At 45.6% G+C, this 19,657-nt stretch overlaps 3 protein-coding genes across 3 annotated transcripts; all 3 read left to right on the plus strand.

Annotated features, from left to right (window-relative positions):
- The first annotated feature begins 325 nt into the window (after nt 1-325).
- Nucleotides 326-12,297, plus strand: LOC135626522 (uncharacterized). The gene is made up of 12 exons (XM_065131893.1): nt 326-730; nt 807-1,026; nt 1,508-1,708; nt 1,821-1,891; nt 2,010-2,172; nt 8,852-9,445; nt 9,741-10,121; nt 10,259-10,334; nt 10,422-10,485; nt 10,574-10,709; nt 11,860-11,973; nt 12,055-12,297. The coding sequence occupies exons 1-12, from the start codon at nt 393-395 to the stop codon at nt 12,118-12,120; spliced, it is 2,424 nt and encodes an 807-aa protein (XP_064987965.1). The 5' UTR covers nt 326-392; the 3' UTR covers nt 12,121-12,297.
- A 1,437-nt stretch (nt 12,298-13,734) lies between these two features.
- On the plus strand, nt 13,735-14,202 carry LOC135627572 (uncharacterized). The gene has a single exon (XM_065133695.1). It carries the CDS (start codon nt 13,735-13,737, stop codon nt 14,200-14,202), a length of 468 nt encoding a protein of 155 aa, XP_064989767.1.
- Nucleotides 14,203-14,337: 135 nt separating this feature from the next.
- On the plus strand, nt 14,338-15,273 carry LOC135627573 (uncharacterized). The gene has a single exon (XM_065133696.1). It carries the CDS (start codon nt 14,338-14,340, stop codon nt 15,271-15,273), a length of 936 nt encoding a protein of 311 aa, XP_064989768.1.
- The last annotated feature ends 4,384 nt before the right edge of the window (nt 15,274-19,657 follow it).

A 19,657-nucleotide genomic window follows, 5' to 3' on the forward strand; every position in this document is an offset into this window, starting at 1 on the left:
GCAGTCCCCGATCATTTAATTTATTATTAACGAATAATACCCAAAACTTATTGGGATTTATTACTAAAATTTACATATATATATATATATATATATTATCTACTCAAATAATTGTTATATTCATAAAAAAATTATTGAATGATATTTAAAACATTTAATCATTGATAAATAGATCATACACACCACTGTTATATCGATATTATAGATGCTAAAAATAATTACAATTTTAAATATTATAGAGCATATTATGCAAAATTGTGGCATAAAAAAATAAAAAAAATCCCAACTTTTTCATTGCATTTTTGCCACCGCCACAAAAATTCCATCTTCCTCTCCCGAATCAGATCCAAACTGCCCATCTCGCCGTCCAATTCCACCTTCCGCCGTAGCAGATGGCAAGATCCTTGGCAACACCGTGGCGTCACCACCTTCACCCCATCCCGCCAATTTCTACGCTCCCGACCTCCCCCCGAACCGCCCGGTTCGCCATCTCCCGCACCCTTAAATCGGCCCCCTTCCCGTTAAACTCCGGTCCACATGTGCGCCACGTTCCTCTGAGTCGTCGTACTGGTCTCGGACGTCCCATCGCCGCCTCTGACGCCGCCACCATGAACTTTCTCTCCCCTGCAGCCTCTGATGCTCTCCCGTTGCTCCAATACCCGCCGGCCCGGCGGGACGAGTCCGTCGTCGACGACTACCACGGCGTTCCCGTCGCTGATCCCTACCGATGGTTATCCCCACACCACCTCTTGCCTAAAAACCGAATCTTTTTCTTAAACATTGAATCTTTGGGGCCTCGGACGTAGGTTGGAGGATCCGGATGCGGAGGAGGTGAAGGAGTTCGTGGAGGGGCAGGTGGCGCTGACGGACTCGGTTCTGGCGAGGTGCGAGGAGAGAGAGAAGCTACGAGGGCAGATAACGGCGCTGTTTGATCATCCCCGGTATGATACGCCCTACAAGCGAGGTGGAAAGTATTTCTACTATCATAACACGGGCCTTCAGGCGCAGAGTGTTCTATATGTTCAGGTAGTTTTCGTTGCCTTTCGATGGCTGCCGAACCCCATCCAAATTGAATCTCGGTTGTCCAATGATTTTCCCCCCTTCTATATTTACTGTTGTGGTCGGGAAAGCATTGGGAAAACTAGAATAACAAAAGTTCATCATTTGTACTTGTAGATTGACTTTGAAGGGTGTTTAGTGAGTTCTCATCATTATTCTATTTTTGATACGGATTCCAGGTTTTGACCAAGATGCCTGTTGAATGGATCAGAGGGTCAAATTTCTTACTATTTTCGTGTCTTTTTTTCTATAATTTATAATAGAGTTGCCAATGTTGTGGAGTTGTTGGGACGGAGAATAATGATCGGTTTAAGCGTTGAATTTCGTACTTTGCTTTATTTTGATGAATTTGTTAGTTATTATTTTCTTGTGGAATCATTTGGATTTGATCAGTGCTTTCATGGGGATGGTTTTGTATTATGACTTTGAACTCGTTGCTTTGCTGCAGAAAGACTTGGATGGAGAGGCAGAGGTTCTCTTGGATCCTAACAAACTTAGCGAGGATGGTACAGTGGCTCTCTCGATGGCTTCTGTTAGCAAGGATGGGCAGTTTTTCGCTTATGGGCTTAGTGCAAGTGGAAGTGATTGGGTTACGATCAAGGTGATGAGGGTTGATGGCAAGACAACAGAGCCTGACACCATATCATGGGTGAGATTGTTTTTCCCTTGCACATTATGAACTTCTTTCTCTCTTTAAACACTGCTTTCTCTGATTTGGTTTAAAGAGCTTAAAACCAATTCATTCATTTTTTTCATTGCAGGTAAAGTTCTCATCAATTATCTGGACCCTTGATGGAAAAGGTTTCTTCTATGGTCGGTATCCGGCTCCCAAGTAAGTGTGGCAGAATCCCTTATTATCATCATGTTATTATCATTTGTTAAAGAAGAAAATGCTCTTGTGGCGACAGTCCTATTGGTTGTTAATTGTGTTTGTTGCTGATGATACATAGAGAAGGGGTTGAATTGGATGCTGGGACGGAGACAAATATCAATCTGAATCATGAGCTCTACTATCATTTCTTAGGCACTGATCAGTCAGAGGATATATTATGCTGGAGGGATCCGGAGCATCCAAAGTATATCTTTGATAGTTATGTCACTAATGATGGCAAGGTAACATGGTGCATTATCGTAAATTGTGAAGTTGTACTCCTCCATTAGGTATTAGTGATCTCTTCATTGTTGTAAAATTATTGCATATGATAATCAATCCTTGCTTCAGTTTTACTTGTTTTACTTGCATTCTTTGCCACCATTTTAGTTTTGGTTCCTACTTTGCAATTAATTTTTCGTCAATACTATTAACACGAATATATGTGTTATATTTGTCGAAATACCATCTTTTGGTCTATATCATCTTGTCTAGTTTGCTTATCTTGAACTCTAGATCTTTTACATTCCTCGTACCATCTTTAAAGCTATTGTTGGATGCTGTTGAAGTTTCTAGTTAGATTTACCTATCCAATGACCACTGTAATCCCAGGATTAATTGGTGTATCCATTGACCACTGTTGAAATACATGGATCGGCGATGCCCCTTTCTGACCAACAGAATCCAGTTCGGGGATGATGATAATGTGATATTATTTAGTGGTCTTGGGAATGGATATCACCATGCCCTTTTCTCCTCCCATCTAGTTCACGGTTTCCTTAACTGGTGTTCTCTGAAGTAAATTGTTTCCTTGACTGGATCGATGAGACAAGGAGAACATTGGATTAAGAAGTTCTAAGATATAGCCAACATCGAAACCCAGCAACTCTAGCAATCCAATGCAATATTGTTAAAAAGGAAACCTACCTCATTTTGTCTATAGGCAGTGTGAGAAGAACAAAATCGGATGCAAAGTAGTATCTAGCTTAAAACAATAAAGCCAAAAATAAAAAATAACTGAAAACAATAACAGTAAGATTTAACATGTTAGAACCATTGATTACTTGAGGGGAACAACTATGGGTCGACTAGAATGAACTCACTATAAGCAAAAGGGAGTATCCTCAGTCTCTAGTACAAAGAGAAACACGAAACGGAGGAAGAGAAACTCATAAATGAAAACCAAGGAGAAAATAATTCTTTCTTTTTTTCTTTCTCTCTTTTTATTCATCTCTGTCTTCTCTCTTTAGTTTTTCACTCCTATGCAGGATGACTTGAGCATTTGACTTTTGCAGTGCACCTGCACACCACCTTTGCAACAATCGGTGCCTTACATAGGCATCAAAGTGCTTGCAGATGCCTGCACACCTTGCATGGGAGGTTGCAACCACCCATGCCCACCTGTGTCGGAGGTTGCAACCATCCAAGTGTGCCTTGCGTGGGAGGCTGCAACAACCCACGTCATGGGGCTTGGTCATGTTGACCAAGTCCTCCCTTTTTTTTGAGGATCTGTTCCATATGAACTTGTTAGTGTTGATTGGATTTATCATAATATCTGCTAGGTTGTCCATTGTGTCGAACTTCTGTATATCCATGGTACCATCTTCGGTTACTTTTCAAACGACGTGATATTAGACTCCTATGTGCTTTGAATTGGAACGAAAGCTTGGATTCCTTGTGATATGAAAGGCACTATAAATGTCACAATATAAAAGAATATTCCCTGGTTATGCCTGAATTCCTTCATTAACCTTGTAATCTAAATTCTCTCCTTTCAAGATTTTATAGTTGCCATGTACTATACTTTTGTAGTAGATAAAACTATGATAGTTTGTATCTTGGAAACCCAATGCACTGCTCCATTGCAAAGGTAAACATAGCCTAAAGTGGATTTTCTTTTGTCAACGTCGCTTATAAATTCAAAATTAACATACCCTTTGATAGTATAATTTGATTCTCCATAACATAATGTAGCATACATCTGAGGTCCCTCCGGTATATTTTATAATTCTTTGAACTGTATTCCAATACTCTTTACTAAGGTTTGTCATAAACTGACTGATCGTCTGACTGATCGTACCAACTACTTTTGCAATATTTGGTCTAGTATATGTGTCACGATCCGAACCTGATGTGCTAATTGGCCTATCATATTCGTTAAACCCAAACCATTGGCTAAAATTCTTAAGTTAAAGTTGACAGTAGTGCATCTATCAGACTCTTATAAGCTAATTTTAATCTTGCTCACTTCCGATGTAGGAGTAATCGGGGTGTTACAATCTCTCCCATTCAAGGGCTTAACATTCTTGTCAAGGGCCAGCATAGCTTAGATCAAACAATAGCATAATGCATGTGAGTCATAGCCTAATGGTGGCTCTATGCTATAACGAGTCCTCTGACTTCATCCACGAGTAACTTTTTCGTACTCGAGCTTCTCACCATGCTCCAATACTAGGTCGGCTCTGATACCATTTGTCACGATTTAGGATCGATGGGCTAATTGGCCCATCACTTTGTTGAACTCAAACCATTGGTCAAAATGAAAGTTGAAGTTGACAATAGAATACTCATCAGACCCTTATAAGGCCTTCTCCATTTTTGATGTGGGACTAATCAGAGTGTTACAATATATCATAGCAAACATTAAGCTTCTCACAATAGATAATACAACAGATGTTATGACAAAGCCAATCAAACATTGACTAGTCTATATGGAGCAAATCCTCTTATGGCCTGGTGGAAATGTAAGCAGTATGACTCGACAAGCAAAGATATAGGATTTTATTTTATTATTTTAAGTGAGAGATTGTGAAGTATTAAAATAATAAAAAAGGAGGACTTAGTTAAACGTGGGTGGTTGTTGCTAGTCATAGGTACCCTGTAAGCCAATTACGTGAGTGATGACATGTGTGACTTGACACGTAGTCTTTTTGCTTATTATTATTATTATTTAAAATTTTATCACTTTATATTATCTGTTGCATGAATATATTGTGATGTTCATGGATCTGTGCAATAAGAATCAGATCGTGATGAAATTACGATAATGAGACCGATTCGCCTTTAAACATAGATTTTAAATAATTCCGGTCATAGGTTACTCGAGAGAAACATTGAGATAACCGGACAGATTGGTGTGTTGTATACTCGTCCATATGATGGATGTAGCTGGTCTCATAGCTGCTTGTGTTGGGACACTAAGGATATAATGTAGGTGCTCATTAGGGAATGAGTTCACTGATTGATCCACTCACGGAACGTTGGATGGTTGATGATGCCTTATTTTCAGACAGCGATTCTGTCGTCTCAGTGGTGTATCTGGTTCTTAGACTTGAGACACCAATGATGTCTTGTATGAGTACTCCACTCTTTGATACTGGACTTATAAGTCTGGAGGTTCTAGATCTAGTACAGTCGATCATCGGGAGTCGTAGCCAACCTTACGAGGGCTATTGAGTGTCGATAAAGGAGCATATGCTCTCGGAGTCATGAGAGGAATATCATATATGTTCTTGCTCAGATAAATCCTTGGCCAGGGTCATTCGGATTGAGAGAGAGAGAGAGAGTTCTCTAGGAGAATTCGATTAGAGTGAGACTCGAGTAGAAACTGTATGGGCTTGACAGTACCATGCCTAGTATACGGTCTCTGGGGTATTAGATGGATGAGGGACTATAGATACACGGTAACCGAGGACAGATAGGTCCAAAGGATTGGATTCCCCTTTATCGTCTGAGGACTACGCGTAGTGGCCTAGTACGTCCGTAGTCGATGAGTCGAGTGAATTATTATGGAGATAATAATTCACTGAGCCAGAAGGAGTTCTGACAAGTATGACTCACGGCCAGCTCGATATTGGACCTAGAGGGTCACACACATATAACAAATATTGCGACGAGTAGAGGTTCAAATATGAGATATCCGCTAGAGCCCCTATCTTATTGGATATCTAATAAGCTCATGAATTATTGGATCCTATGGATGAGATCTAATAAGAGTTAATAAGAGATTATGTGGTAGAGACCCACTAATCAATGAGGCTTAGGTAGTTGGATGAAGATCAAGTATCCAATATGGTAGGATCCATTAGGGTTAAGTTGATATGGGGCTTTTATAAATAGGAGGGAACCAAAGGCCTATAGGCTAAAGGTTCTTTTTGGCTGCCTCCTCCTATTCTCTCCTCGCCCTCTCTTCCTCATACTGCAGCCCCTATTTGGGGCGCGTGGACAACAAGAAGGGGCAGCCCCTTCTTGATTGCGTGGTGTGCGCGACGAAGAGTTTTGGGAGCGATTTGAGAAGTGTCTTCGTAGACCCTGTTGTGTGGATCACCGCTAGAGAGGAGGACAGTTGACCTCCTTCATCATCTCCCACATATCTGTAGGTTTTCAGGGATATACGATCTCCCTAGGTAATTCTTTTACGTGCAGTTTTTCAGTTTCGCGGGTTTTTGCGCACCAACTTTTGCACGACGATGAAACCTTCTTTTCTGCGAGAATTCTGGGATTTTGTTTTTTTGTTCTTCCGCCACGCATGTCATGTCGTCCTAGATTTCCCAACAGTTGCAACCACTTACGTAATGTTGTGCTTAAACGTTTGTAACCTCCTGTGCGAGGTTACGCTCGGATGGTTGCAACCTCCCATGCAAAGCGCTCTCGGATGGTTGCAAACTCTTGTGCAAGGTGCGCTTGGGTGGTTGCAATCTCCTTCATGAGATGCACATGTAGGTGGTTTCTGCAACCGCTTTGATGCCTATATAAGGCATAGTTGGTGCAAAGGTGGTGTGTAGGTGTAGTGCAAAAATTAAGTGAAGTAATCTAAAGAGGAGGAATTGTTTTCTTCTTGGTTTGGTTCCTTGGTTTTTTATTTGTGAATTTCTCTTCCTTAGTTTGTCTTATTACTAGATGGAAGATGTCGTGTTTCCTTGTATTAGAAAGAAGGTTATACTCCAATTTGCTTATAGTAAATTCCTTCTAGGATATTTACCGTGTTGTATCTTATTGTCTTAGTTAATGAGAATAAATGAAATTAATTATAAACTTGAGTTCTAGATACAATCCCTAGAAACTAAAAGTTTTTAAATTAAGACTAAAATTGAATATACGAGATACAATTTTAGTAATATTAGGAATAGATATGATGATATAGTTAAGCTGGATGGGCAAGATGTTTCTTTAACTAAAAGATTTACTTATCTTAGATTTAATTATACAACAAAATAAGGAGATTAATGAAGATATTATTCGTAGAGTAGAAACAAGATGGTTAAAATGGCGAGGGTCGTTATAAGTCTTGTGTGATCGTCAGATATATTTATGAATAAAATAAAATTTTTATAAGATAATTGTTAAATCAATAATGTTTTACGGATCTATGTCTTATACGGTTAAGAAACAATATATATAAAAAGTTTCTATTGCTGAGACGAGAATGTTGAGGTGGATGTATGGAGTGATTTGGAAGGATAGGAAAAGAAATGCTTTTATTTGTAAACAATTAGGTATCATTTCGATAGTGTATAAAATGAGAGAGAACTGCTTAAGATAGTATGAATATGAGCTCCGGAAACCTATAAATACTGTAGTTAGAAGAGTTGAAACGACTATTATTAGTTGAATGAGGAGAGGTAAAGGAAGATACTTTAATAAAAATTATAAATAAAGTTTTAAATGCTATTAATTTAACTAAACATATGATTTTTTTTGGATCCTAATGATGGTAAAAGATCTATGTTGTTGATCCTAAATAGTTGGGATTTACAGCTTTGTTGTTTTACCATATTAACTCTTAGTATCATTGTCTTTAGTTATTTTTTATTAACGATTTTATTGTTTTAAGCTAGGTACTGCTTGTCCGCATTTGGTTTTATTTGTCTAACAGGCAATTAGTATGCTTGTCTGCATTCGATCATTTAGTAGTCAAAGTGTCGAACACAAACCTGCACGTAGTGTTAAAATTACAAGCACTGATCCTCCTAGACTCTACCTAGGCAGTTGCCTCATCCGTGGAGTTAGCTCTTATCTTTATCTGAACTTTTCATCTTTTTTGCATATTTTTATATTTTCTTGACCTTTTTTTTTTTCCTTTCCTGCTGCCACAGGGAATAGTGTCTGCTTAGGCAGTTAATACATTTGCCTCCAACCTATTCCCCATCTTTACTTCGTAAACTGGTTAGAGATTAGTTTCAAAAACAGCAAAACATATATTTGCAATATTACTGTATGATGAATATAATACTAAAGAAAGGGAACAGCTGAAGATGTCATCTGCTTTACTTGGTTGAGAACAAAAGCCATAACTTTATTTGAACAGATGATTTATGAAGTTATTAATAGAGAGGTAAATTGAATGCTAATCTTGTCACCTAAGCATAAGGCTTATCTGATACATGCAATTAGTTTTTATGGCTAACTGGATTTAATCTGAATAATGTTTGTTAACTTTTGCTAAAGGTGACTCATCTTGGAACTTGAGTAGAAAAACTAATATTGCATAATTATGTTATGATCAAGTTTGAATAAAGTAATTGATCTTACTAGAACTCATGCATTCGTGAATTAAACCTCGAATAGGTTTTCATGCAAACTGTGCCTCCGGAGCTACGTTCAGACCATTATTGTTAATTGATTTTCTAAATATCCACCATACTTTATTCTCATTGTTTTTATGGCTTGAAGTTCTAGTCAGTGTCAATACAGTATTGATGTGGGGGTTCATGTACCGTGGTTGCACTGGTTTTTTGTAGCTTTGCCTATCGCTCATCCTAAGTGCTGATTTGTCGTGATCAGCATGTGATGTGGCAGCTCATAATTCACAAGCCCTCTTGCTGCTTAATTGTGTCCTTGATTGCTTCATCATGAACAGTTTATGCAAATTATTCTGTTGCATCGGTTTTTTGAGCTGATTGGGTTTGTAATTTTCTGCAGTATGTTCTTTTGTATATTGAAGAAGGCTGTGATCCTGTCAATAAGTTGTATTACTGTGACCTGTCCTCACTTTCTAATGGGCTTGAAGGTTTTAAAGGGAGCAATGGAATGCTTCCTTTTGTCAAACTTGTGGATACCTTTGAAGCATGCTATAGTTTGGTGGCAAATGATGATGGTGAGTTTACCTTGTTGACAAACAAAGAAGCTCCAAGGTATAAGTTAGTAAGGGTAGACCTTAAGAAGCCAGCATTGTGGAGTGACATTCTGCCAGAGGATGAAAAGGATGTGTTAGAATCAGCTTATGCTGTCAACAGTAACCAGATTTTGGTGTGCTATCTTAGTGATGTCAAGCATGTTCTGCAGATAAGGGACTTGAAAACAGGAAACTTGCTACATCCTTTACCATTAGATGTTGGTAGTGTCTCTGGGATTTCTGGCAGGCGTGAAGACAGTGAGATTTTCATTAGCTTCACTAGCTTCCTCACTCCAGGGATCATCTACAGGTGCAACTTAGCATCTGAAGTTCCAGAAATGAAGATTTTTCGAGAAATTTCTGTTCCTGGGTTTGATCGCACAGATTTTGAGGTTAAACAGGTAACTTTACATTTTATTTAACTTTACATTGAAGTTCTTGTGATCAACATATTTGACAACTGCTTTTAAGGTGAAAGCTAAGATTTATTTATTATTTGATGATAAATTTTGTGAAGAAAATAGCTAGGTCTTGTATCCAGGAACTAGGCAACTTTGAATAGATTTTTATTATCTTCATAAAAAGAAGTCCTCCAAATATCTCACAGAGTGCATTTAGTTTTTGGTAATCCATGAGATTAAAGGATAAATTCATAGTGCTGGATAATCAGTTCCTTTAATTTATTTTGTTTCTCAGGTTTTTGTTTCTAGCAAGGATGGCACCAAGATACCCATGTTTATCGTGTCAAAGAAGAATATTGAACTTAATGGATCAAATCCAGTTTTACTGTATGGCTATGGAGGCTTTAACATTAGCCTTCCACCTTCATTTAGTGTGGCTCGTCTTGTTCTAGCGAGGAACTTGGGATGCATCTTCTGTATAGCCAATATTCGTGGTGGTGGTGAATATGGAGAAGACTGGCATAAAGCGGGATCACTTTCCAAGAAACAAAATTGTTTTGATGATTTTATTTCTGCTGCTGAGTTCCTTGTTTCAAATGGTTATACCAAACCTGAACGTCTATGTATTGAGGGTGGAAGCAATGGCGGACTTCTTGTTGCAGCTTGCATGAATCAGGTAACACTAATTTAATATCTAAATTTATATCTGCAAGCTTCTTGTCAAGATTGTTAGAATATCGTTAGAATTTTTTGTTCTTATCTTGCATGGTTTATTATCTTTTACAAGTATTGACTTGAAAGTTGTAATGGCAGCGTCCGGACCTTTTCGGGTGTGTTCTTGCTCATGTTGGTGTTATGGACATGCTCCGGTTCCACAAATTCACTATTGGTTAATCCAATGCTCTGCAACTGCTTGGTAGTATCGGGTATCTTGTTGGTTTCTTGACTGATAAATCTTTGTTATTTTGTTATTCAGGTCATGCTTGGACTTCTGACTATGGCTGTTCAGACAATGAGGAAGAGTTCCATTGGCTTATCAAGTACGAAACCAACATTTTCTTCTTCTATTAGTCTTGAATGATGTAGGAGTCACAATGGTGCCTGACCAATCTATTGGCTTGTTCTCAGATACTCCCCGCTACACAATGTAAAAAGACCATGGGAAAAAAGCTCCGACCAATCTTGTCAGTACCCATCAACCATGCTTTTGACTGCTGATCATGATGATCGTGTGGTGCCTTTACACTCATTGAAATTACTGGCAGTAAGTTTTCCATTTATCCAACTCAAAGTAGTTCAGAGTTCAGACTATGCAGTTTGTTGCTTCCTTAAATAGCAGTTTTTTTTGCAGTATCAAATGTCTACTATCTTATGTACTTGTTTTTCCAGCTATATGTTCTAAATATGTCAGAGTGCATTTAACAATAAGAGCTTATCTTATACAGTATATACTTCATTTCAAGATAATTTGTTTGATTGCTTACATCTTTCTGATTTGATTTTTGGTGCACTTAAGCAACAAGAAACAGGATTGTCTTGCAAAGCTATATACATTGAACTAACAACAAATTAAAAAAAAAAGATTTTATGATCAATTATACAAAATAAAAAAAAAATGTGCAGATCATATTAAAAACCTCCAGATTCCTAAAAGAGATGCTAAAATTGTGACAGACCTACCAGTTTTTTCTCATTTTTTTGATTTTTGTTAACTCTAGAAATTCAATTATCTAGTTTTTCCTTTATATTTGCTCACAGTCAGGTCTTAACTGCCTCTTAGTCATGTCTTGGATGGTTGCTGTGCTCTCCACCATAATTCAATTACTGTTGTTTTATTTTTTTCCCAAGTGTACTCGTTTGTGTGTCTGGCAATCTGAAAGCTTGTGAAGAACACTAAAGAAGCTTTTATATTGGTGCGAGAAGTTGAGTTCTGGAATCCTATATTTAATAGATGTAGCCTTATAGTGAGTCTGTAAATGAAGGGACATATGACTTGTGCTATATGATGCATGAATCTTAAAGTCGAGTTAGTATGTTATGTTCTCTGCTCCAGTTCTTCTCCATCTAGCTACAAGCCAGATTTCATAAAGACTGCTTAGTTTGGAATTCTAAACCAATGGGACAATCCAGTCTTTGGGGGAACACAAGGCTTCCCCGGGATACAACCTTATCCCGACAATTAAAGAGAACACCAGGCTCCCTCACCAATGTAAGGTCCGGGATACAACTTCTCCCAACAATTAAAGAGTAAACATGCATGTTTCAATAGATCGATGAAGCAAAGGATGCATTGTCCCAAACAGATTGCAAATAGTTCTTTTTAGCCCTTGAAGCTGCACTAGTAATTTTTTTCAATATGTAAATTTTAGTTGGTATTATTTTGTGGTGATTAATCTTTTTTGCTTCATTAACAGACTATGCAATATGTCCTATGCTCCAGTGTTGTGAACAGTCCACAGACAAACCCGATAATTGCCCGCATCGACCGTAAGTCAGGACATGGAGCTGGCCGGCCTACTCAGAAAATGGTATCATTCTCCTGCCTTCACTATTTCTTCAACTTATCGATCATATGCTAAGGGGTAGATTTCTTCATGCCATGTCTATAGATCGATGAAGCTGCTGATCGCTATAGCTTCATGGCAAAGGTGCTAGGGGCCACATGGACCGACTAAAGTTATCGTTCTGTCGGTGTCGATGATGTCATTCTTTACGTACATGATTAATATTCCAAATTCAATTCTCATTTTTAAGAGTCCATTTCATTTCCTTATCGATGTGTTGATGAATGGATACAATTATCTCCTCTTGTATTCTCTCCTTTTAATTCAAACTATTTCCATATTACTGCAGATCCACTGAAAGCTGCTATTTTAGATTTTCTTCAAATATAATTAGAAATGTGAGGAAACAAAATCTTTTTTGTTTGCTTCAAGCTTTTGCTCATATGACTTTTGAATCTTATAACCGATAAGGGTAATAATGGTGACACGACGCGCCATGACGTCAGCCACGTCTGGATGAGCATTAACGTCGACTTGATGTGCGCCAACGTCAATCGCTCCCGGGCGACCTCATCGTTTGACCCCACACGCCCAGCCGAGGCAGAGGAAGGCGTCGACCGAAGCTCGCCCATACCCTGCGGCGGTTCGGTCCTCCATGCAACATCAACGACAATGTCAGACGCCATCAAAGGTACGGTCATGCCCCGGCAGGTAGGCATATCAGGTAACACTAAACTTGCCTATAAATACCCTCGGGTTCTAAACAAAAAGAAAAGAAAAAAAGACAGAGGCACTTCTTCATTCGAAACCCCCTCCACACCCACTGACTTGATCGTCGGAGGGGTCGGGTCGAGCTTCCGACCCGACCTGTGTGCAGGTGAAAGACCAGCGTCGCCTCTACCCGGCACTGCGGCGAAGTTTTCCTCCTGGCCTGACGCGACGTCCCGACCAGACCGCCGCAATCGGCCACCAGGAGACCTCGAGGGATGCCGCGCAAGATCACCGTCATTCGGACCCCCGAACAAGCCGCGTTGGCCCCGAGGCCACGGCTAAAAAAGTTGTTTACACCAACAGATTGGCGCTAGAGGAAGGGTCGTCCGAATGTCGAGCGATCAGCAGACCCACTCTGACGAACCCGCAGCTGTCGGGTTGCGCCCGATCAGCACCCTAAAGGAACACCCCCCACGTGATGAACCCCGAGATGAGCGTCCCGCCACAACATCGGAGCGCTACTAGCGGCTATTCAACGACCCGGGTTTGTCGCCACCCAACGGCGCCCCCGCCGGCCCGCCGTCTGTATCGCCCGAAGCCTTTCATGACCTCGCTCATCAAGTCCGAGCTTTGACGGGTGTGGTCCAAACTATCATCCCGCTCGTCTCCCATCAGACGCCCCCACATATGACCCAGCCTTTGCAACATCAGGAGCCCTGCGCCCGGATTCGCGCACCACTTCCCGAGCTCCCCACTTCGCCCCGGAATCAGTTGGCCCGACCCGGAAACCAAGGAACGACGGATCCAACGACTCGCCCGGTGCCTGAGGCGTTGTCTGTGGATTCAACAGATGCCCTACGAGCCCAGCTGCGCCTTGTTAGCCAACGACTCGACGAAGTGCAGCAAGAGGTTCACAGGTCAAAGGGAGAGCTCGGGGCGGATAGACACCAAGGGTCCTCGTTCACACCCGAAATACAAGATCAAGCGATCCCACCGCACTTCCGGCTCCCTTCGTTGGACGCCTATGACGGCGCCACTGACCCAGCGGACCATGTAGCCGCTTTTCGCGCTTAGATGGCGTTATATGGGACTTCTAACGCCTTGATGTGCAGGGCATTCCCGACGACCCTGAGGGGGCCGGCCCGCGCATGGTACAGCTGCCTAAAGACCGGGACCATCACCTCCTTTGACCAACTCGCCAGGGACTTCGAGCTCAACTTCCTGGCCTATGCCCGACCAAAGCCGTCCTTGGCGTTACTCCTCGGACTCAACCAAAGGGAGGACGAGCCTCTCTCCCATTTCGTAAACCGCTTTACAACGCAAATTCGGGGGCTATCGGACGCTCACCCCTCTCTGTTGATGCAGGCGTTCATGATAGGCCTGCGGCCTTTCAGGTTCTTTTGGTCCCTCGTAGAGCGACCCCCCACGGTGGTGCCCGAGATGCTGCAGCGGGCAAGCCAGTTCGTTGCCGCAGAAACATGGATGGCCGGGAGGCGTGAAGAGCACAAGAAGGTCAGGTCGGAGCAGTCTCGACAGCAATAGCCCGCCGCATCCCGGCGTAGGTTGGACCGATCTGACCCGCCGACGCCAAGGCCCCCTCTCCCCGCCTTGAACTCGTCCCGGACGGAAATATTTCTCCACATAAGAGAGAGGGGACTACTCAAGGACCCCCACCCGATGAGGAGCCCGCATGAACTTGCGGACCGGTCAAAATACTGTCGTTTCCATCGACAACATGGGCACGACACTGAGCAGTGTCGTGAATTAAAGAGACAGATCGAGGAGCTCATTCGCAGAGGGCATCTCGGCCAGTACCTTCGGCCAGACAAGGAACCTTCGCCACGCCCGGAGGGTCCCATCGAGCAACACATCGACGTAATAGCTGGCGGCCCTGCATCTGGCGGAGGCTCCATGACGGGAAGAAAGGCATACGCCAGAGCCGCCCCGACTGAAGCTCCTAGGCACGGGCCCGAGCCCGAGATCACTTTCCCGACCGGAGCATCCGAACAGCCCGAGCACAATGACGCACTCGTGATATCGGTCAGGATCGCCAACGCGCAAGTAAGAAGGATCATGGTCGATACCGGGAGCTCGGCCGACATACTTTACTTCGATGCCTTCCAGAAGCTCGGCTTGGCTAGGGAGAGTGTGAGGCCGATGTACTCGGCGCTCACCGGATTCACCGGAGATTCAATCTCGCCACTAGGGTCTATCACTCTGCCCTTAACCTTAGGGGCCCCGCCAAGGTCGAAGACGGTAATGACCACTTTTCTAGTGGTCGACCTCCCCGCTGCGTACAAGGCCATCCTCGGTCGATCGACCCTCAACAAGGTCAGAGCCGTCGTCTCAACTTACTACCAAACTATTAAATTCCCGACTCACGCCGGGGTCGGGGAAGTCACGGGAAGCCCCCGAGAATCCAGGCGTTGCTACTTGACCGTCGTCTCGTTAAACAAGAGAACAAGGATCGAACCACCGCTGGAGGATCCTCGGGAGATGAAGAGACCGACCCCCCATCCCGAGCCGAGGGAATCCACCATCGACTTGCCACTGCTAGAAGATCGGCCAGATCAGACGGTCAAAATCGAGTTGGAGCTGCCCGAGCGGGAATGAAAGTAGCTCGTCGGTCTCCTACAGGAAAATGCCGACGTCTTCGCCCGGTCGCCATCTGACATGACGGGTGTCGACCCGGAGGTCGCACAACATCACCTCAGCATCTCGCCCGACGCTCGCCCGGTGAAGCAAAAGCCTAGGCGTCAGGCCCCTGATCGGCAACTTGCCATACGAGAAGAAGTGGACCGACTTTTAGCGGCAGGCTTCATAGAAGAAGCTAGATACCCGCGATGGCTATCCAATGTAGTCCTCGTAAGGAAACCCAATGGAAACTGGAGGATGTGCGTTGACTACACTAGCCTCAACAATGCATGCCCTAAAGATTGCTACCCCCTCCCAAAGATCGACCAGTTGGTAGACGCCACAGCCGGACACGCCCGCCTCTCATTTATGGATGCCTTCTCAGGATACAACCAGATCAGAATGGCGCTCGAAGACCAAGAGCACACGGCCTTCCTCACCGATCAAGGGGTATACTTTTATAAGGTCATGCCTTTCGGATTGAAGAACGCCGGGGCTACGTACCAAAGAACAGTGAACAAGATGTTCGCCCACCAGATCGAGCGAAACATGGAAGTTTACGTCGACGACATGATTGTGAAAAGCCAAGAGGCAAGGGCTCACCTTACCGACCTGGCCGAGACATTCGCCACGCTGCGCAAGTTCGGCATGCGCCTCAACCCCGTAAAGTGTGCCTTCGGCGTGACCTTGGGAAAGTTCCTCGGGTTTATCATACATGAAAGAGGAATTGACGCCAATCCAGAGAAGGTCCAAGCAGTCATCAACATGCAGTCACCTCGGACGATCAAAGACCTACAACGCCTTAACGGGAGGCTCGTCGCCATGTCTCGCTTCCTTGCCCGAGCGGGTGATCGCTGCCTCCCCTTCTTCAGGGCGCTGAAGAACCCGAAGAATTTTCAGTCGACGGCGGAATGCGAGGAAGCCTTCAAACAAATAAAGCGACACCTGGCCAGCCTCCCCTGACTCGCCTCGGTTTCTCCCGGGGAGAAGCTAGGCCTCTACCTGGCTGCCTCTCAGCACGCAGTCAGTTCCGTTCTGATCAAAGAAAACTCCGGCGACCAGCTTCTGATCTACTATGTCAGCCACGTTCTGAGCGGGCCTGAGGAACATTACCCACCGATTTAGAAACTCGCACTCGCTCTTGTGCTGTCAGCCCGGAAGTTACGTCCCTATTTCCAGGCTCACCCGGTGGAAGTCATCACCGACCAACCACTTCGGCAGGTCTTGTCTAAATTTGATGTTGCAGGATGGCTTCTCAAATGGGCGGTCGAGCTCGGTGAGCATGACATACGATACGTGCCCAGGACCACCATCAAAGCCCAGTCCATGGCCGACTTCATCGCAGAGTTAACCTAGGTCGCGAATGTAGATCTCGAGCAACCTCCTGAAGCATGGGTCCTACACGTGGATGGGTCGGCCAACTCAAAGGGCGCCGGCGCAGGGCTGGTGCTATTAGCTCCCGACGGACGCTCGTTCGAGCGTTCCCTCCGCTTCGGGTTCCAAGCCACTAACAACGAGGCGGAATACGAGGCACTCCTAGTAGGACTCCGGTTGGCCCTCGAAATGCAAGTGGTCGCCATACACGTCCTCACCGACTCGCAGTTGGTAGCTGAGCAACTCAGTGGCGGATACGAGGCTCGGGACCCAACCATGGCGAAGTACCTAGCATAGGTAAAGAACCTGACCGCCAAGTTCCCTCATTTTACATTATCTAATATCCCAAGGGGAGAGAACGAGCGAGCCGACGCGCTAGCTAAGCTGGCGTCGAAGCCGGCTCCCGAAGCCCGTCCCGAGATCGAGGAGCTCCCTGCCCATGCCATCGAGATCGCAGTTGCGAACTCGGGCGGCGCACCAATCACATGGGTACAAGAGTTGCTACGCTTCAAGCGGGACGAGACTCTTCCCCCCGACGAGGCTACGGCTCGGCGCCTGCGCCGTACACATGCGTGGTATTCTGAGGTCGGCGGACGGCTCTACAAGCGATCCTTCACATACCCCCTCATACGGTGCTTGGAGCCCGACGAAGCTCGGACGGTTCTGGCTGAGGTCCACGAAGGGATCTGCGGGGAGCACATCGGCGGGCAAACCCTAGCACACAAAATACTTCGCCAGGGTTACTACTGGCCGACCATGTGCCGGGACGCGAAGGCCTACGTGCAGCGATGTAGTTCATGCCAAGAACACGCCCGCACGCCCCGGCAGCCCGCTGTCCCACTCACCCCCATCGATTGCGCATGGTCGTTCGCGCAGTGGGGTTTGGACCTGCTCGGACCTTTCCCACCAGCCTCGGGACAGCGGAAATACATTGTCGTGGGAGTTTATTACTTCACAAAGTGGGTCGAGGCCGAACCACTAGCGACGATCACGGAGTAGCAAATGGAAAAGTTTGTATGGAAGAGCCTGGTGACTCGGTTCGGCCTGCCCAAAACTATCGTTACAGACAATGGGCCACAGTTCGTCGGTAGAAGATTCCGGGAGTTCTGCGCGAGCCACGGAATCCAGCTGAGGTTCAGCTCGGTGGCTCACCCTCAGACGAATGGGCTGGCGGAAGTAACCAATCGATCCATTCTAGACGGGCTCAAAAGAAGAGTGTCTGCAACCCGATCGGCTTGGACAGACGAACTCCCGAGCGTCTTATGGTCGCTACGCACCACACCCAAAACCGCGACAGGAGAGTCCCCCTACAGCCTCGCGTTCGGAACCGAAGCTGTCCTACCGCCTGAGGTAGCTATTCCCACCCTTCGGGCAAGAAACTATGACGAGGAAGTCGCGAGCGAAGGACTTCGAGCCAGCCTCGACATGCTCGAGGAGCGACGTGCCGATGCACACTTGAAGGCCCTCTTTTACAAAAGAGCTGTCGCTCGGGTCTACAACCGGAAGGTACGGCCCCGACCAATTAAGTTAGACGACCTAGTCCTACGTAAGACCGAGATCAGCGACCCGACCCATGCGAGGGGGAAGATGGCCCCTAAATGGGAGGGACCTTATCAGGTCATCGAGGTAGTCCGACCGGGTACATACCAGCTCGCGACGATGGACGGTTCTTCTCTGCCGAGAACATGGAACGTCTAGAACCTTAAGAAGTTTTTCGTTTAAGGGAAAAAGTTTTTCCGTCTAAAGGAAGGAGTAGAAGACAAGCCAACACACGTGAGAAGAAAAATTTTCCTTTTATTTCAAAAAACCAACTTACAGAACTCGACCCCAACTTACAAAATCGGCTAGCGCCTTAAAAAACATAAAATACAGGACCCTCCTTTATTACAGGGGGGCGTCCAGGCGGTCGTCGAAGGGGACGTCCTCGGGCATGTCTACCCCCTGATCCTCGGGGTGGGGAGTGAAGGGGTCCTCCTCCACCTCAAGACCGGGGTGACGAGCGCGGAAACGGGACGTGGCGATTCGGTATCCATACTCAAAGGATACCCGCCCCGTCCGCGTTAGCCCGAGTTCGAACCCCTCGGACTTCTTGTACGCCTCAAGGAGCTCGTTATCCTTTATGGGTCGGAGACGGGCCTCCTCCGCCAGCGCTTCCGAGGCTGCCTTCGCTTCGGCCCTCACCTCCTCCAGCTTCTTGCTAAGGGCGCTCGCCTCCGTCTTCGACAGACGGAGCTTGGTCCGCTCTACCCTTATTGTTTTCTGGAGCTCATCGTTGGCTTTCTTGGATGCCTCGAGCTCCGACCTGAGGCGAACCGCCTCTGCCTCAGAATCCGCCGTGCGCTTCTCGGCGACCGCCACTGCCTCCGGACCAGCCCCGGCTCGGGCCTCCTCGACCTGGCGGTGGAGCTCGGCGTTGCGGCTAACGAGGCCCCCGATGACCCGGCCGGCGTCACGCACCCTGTCCATCAGGGCCGTCGCATAATGGAGGCCCTGCAAAAGGAAAGACAGGTTAGGAAGGTCGGCATCAGACAAACAAACCCAAACAGGAAAAGAGGAGAAGTACTTACCCAGGTCAAAGATTGGGCGGACTTGTTGAGCAGCACCTCCGAGGGCAGGACGTACAAATCCCGAGCCATGTCGGGATGAAGCGCGCCTCGGAGGACCGCTGCGGAGGGGTCCCCTCCGGCCCACACTCTGTCCCCCCGGGACAAGCCCCCCCAGCGGGCAACCAGGGGGTCGCTGGCCTCCCCGAGTGGGATCTTGCCCACCAGCCGTGTCAGGAACGGCTCCTCGTCCCCGGTTGGCAGTCGGCACAGGTCACGTACGGAGAGAGGGCGCGGACCCTTCCCAGCCGCCCGCCGACTAGGCCCGGTCTTGCCCCGACGAGGGCCCGCCTCAGGCCCCTTCGAAGGTGCTGCCTTCGCCTTCTTCAAAGGGCGCCCAGCCTCGACCTCCAATGAGGCGTCCTCCGAGTCGGGCTTGCTAGTCA

Source organism: Musa acuminata, chromosome BXJ2-11, assembly GCF_036884655.1.
Source record: "Musa acuminata AAA Group cultivar baxijiao chromosome BXJ2-11, Cavendish_Baxijiao_AAA, whole genome shotgun sequence".
Classification (NCBI taxonomy): domain Eukaryota; kingdom Viridiplantae; phylum Streptophyta; class Magnoliopsida; order Zingiberales; family Musaceae; genus Musa; species Musa acuminata.

Coding starts and splice junctions, on each gene's coding strand:
- LOC135627573 (XM_065133696.1), top strand. CDS start 14,338: ATGAGGAGCCCGCATGAACTTGCGGACCGGTCAAAATACTGTCGTTTC.
- LOC135626522 (XM_065131893.1), top strand. CDS start 393: ATGGCAAGATCCTTGGCAACACCGTGGCGTCACCACCTTCACCCCATC. Junction 10,335..10,421: donor GTTCCACAAATTCACTATTG/GTTAATCCAATG, acceptor TTTGTTATTCAG/GTCATGCTTGGACTTCTGAC. Junction 10,486..10,573: donor GAGTTCCATTGGCTTATCAA/GTACGAAACCAA, acceptor GCTTGTTCTCAG/ATACTCCCCGCTACACAATG.
- LOC135627572 (XM_065133695.1), top strand. CDS start 13,735: ATGGCGTTATATGGGACTTCTAACGCCTTGATGTGCAGGGCATTCCCG.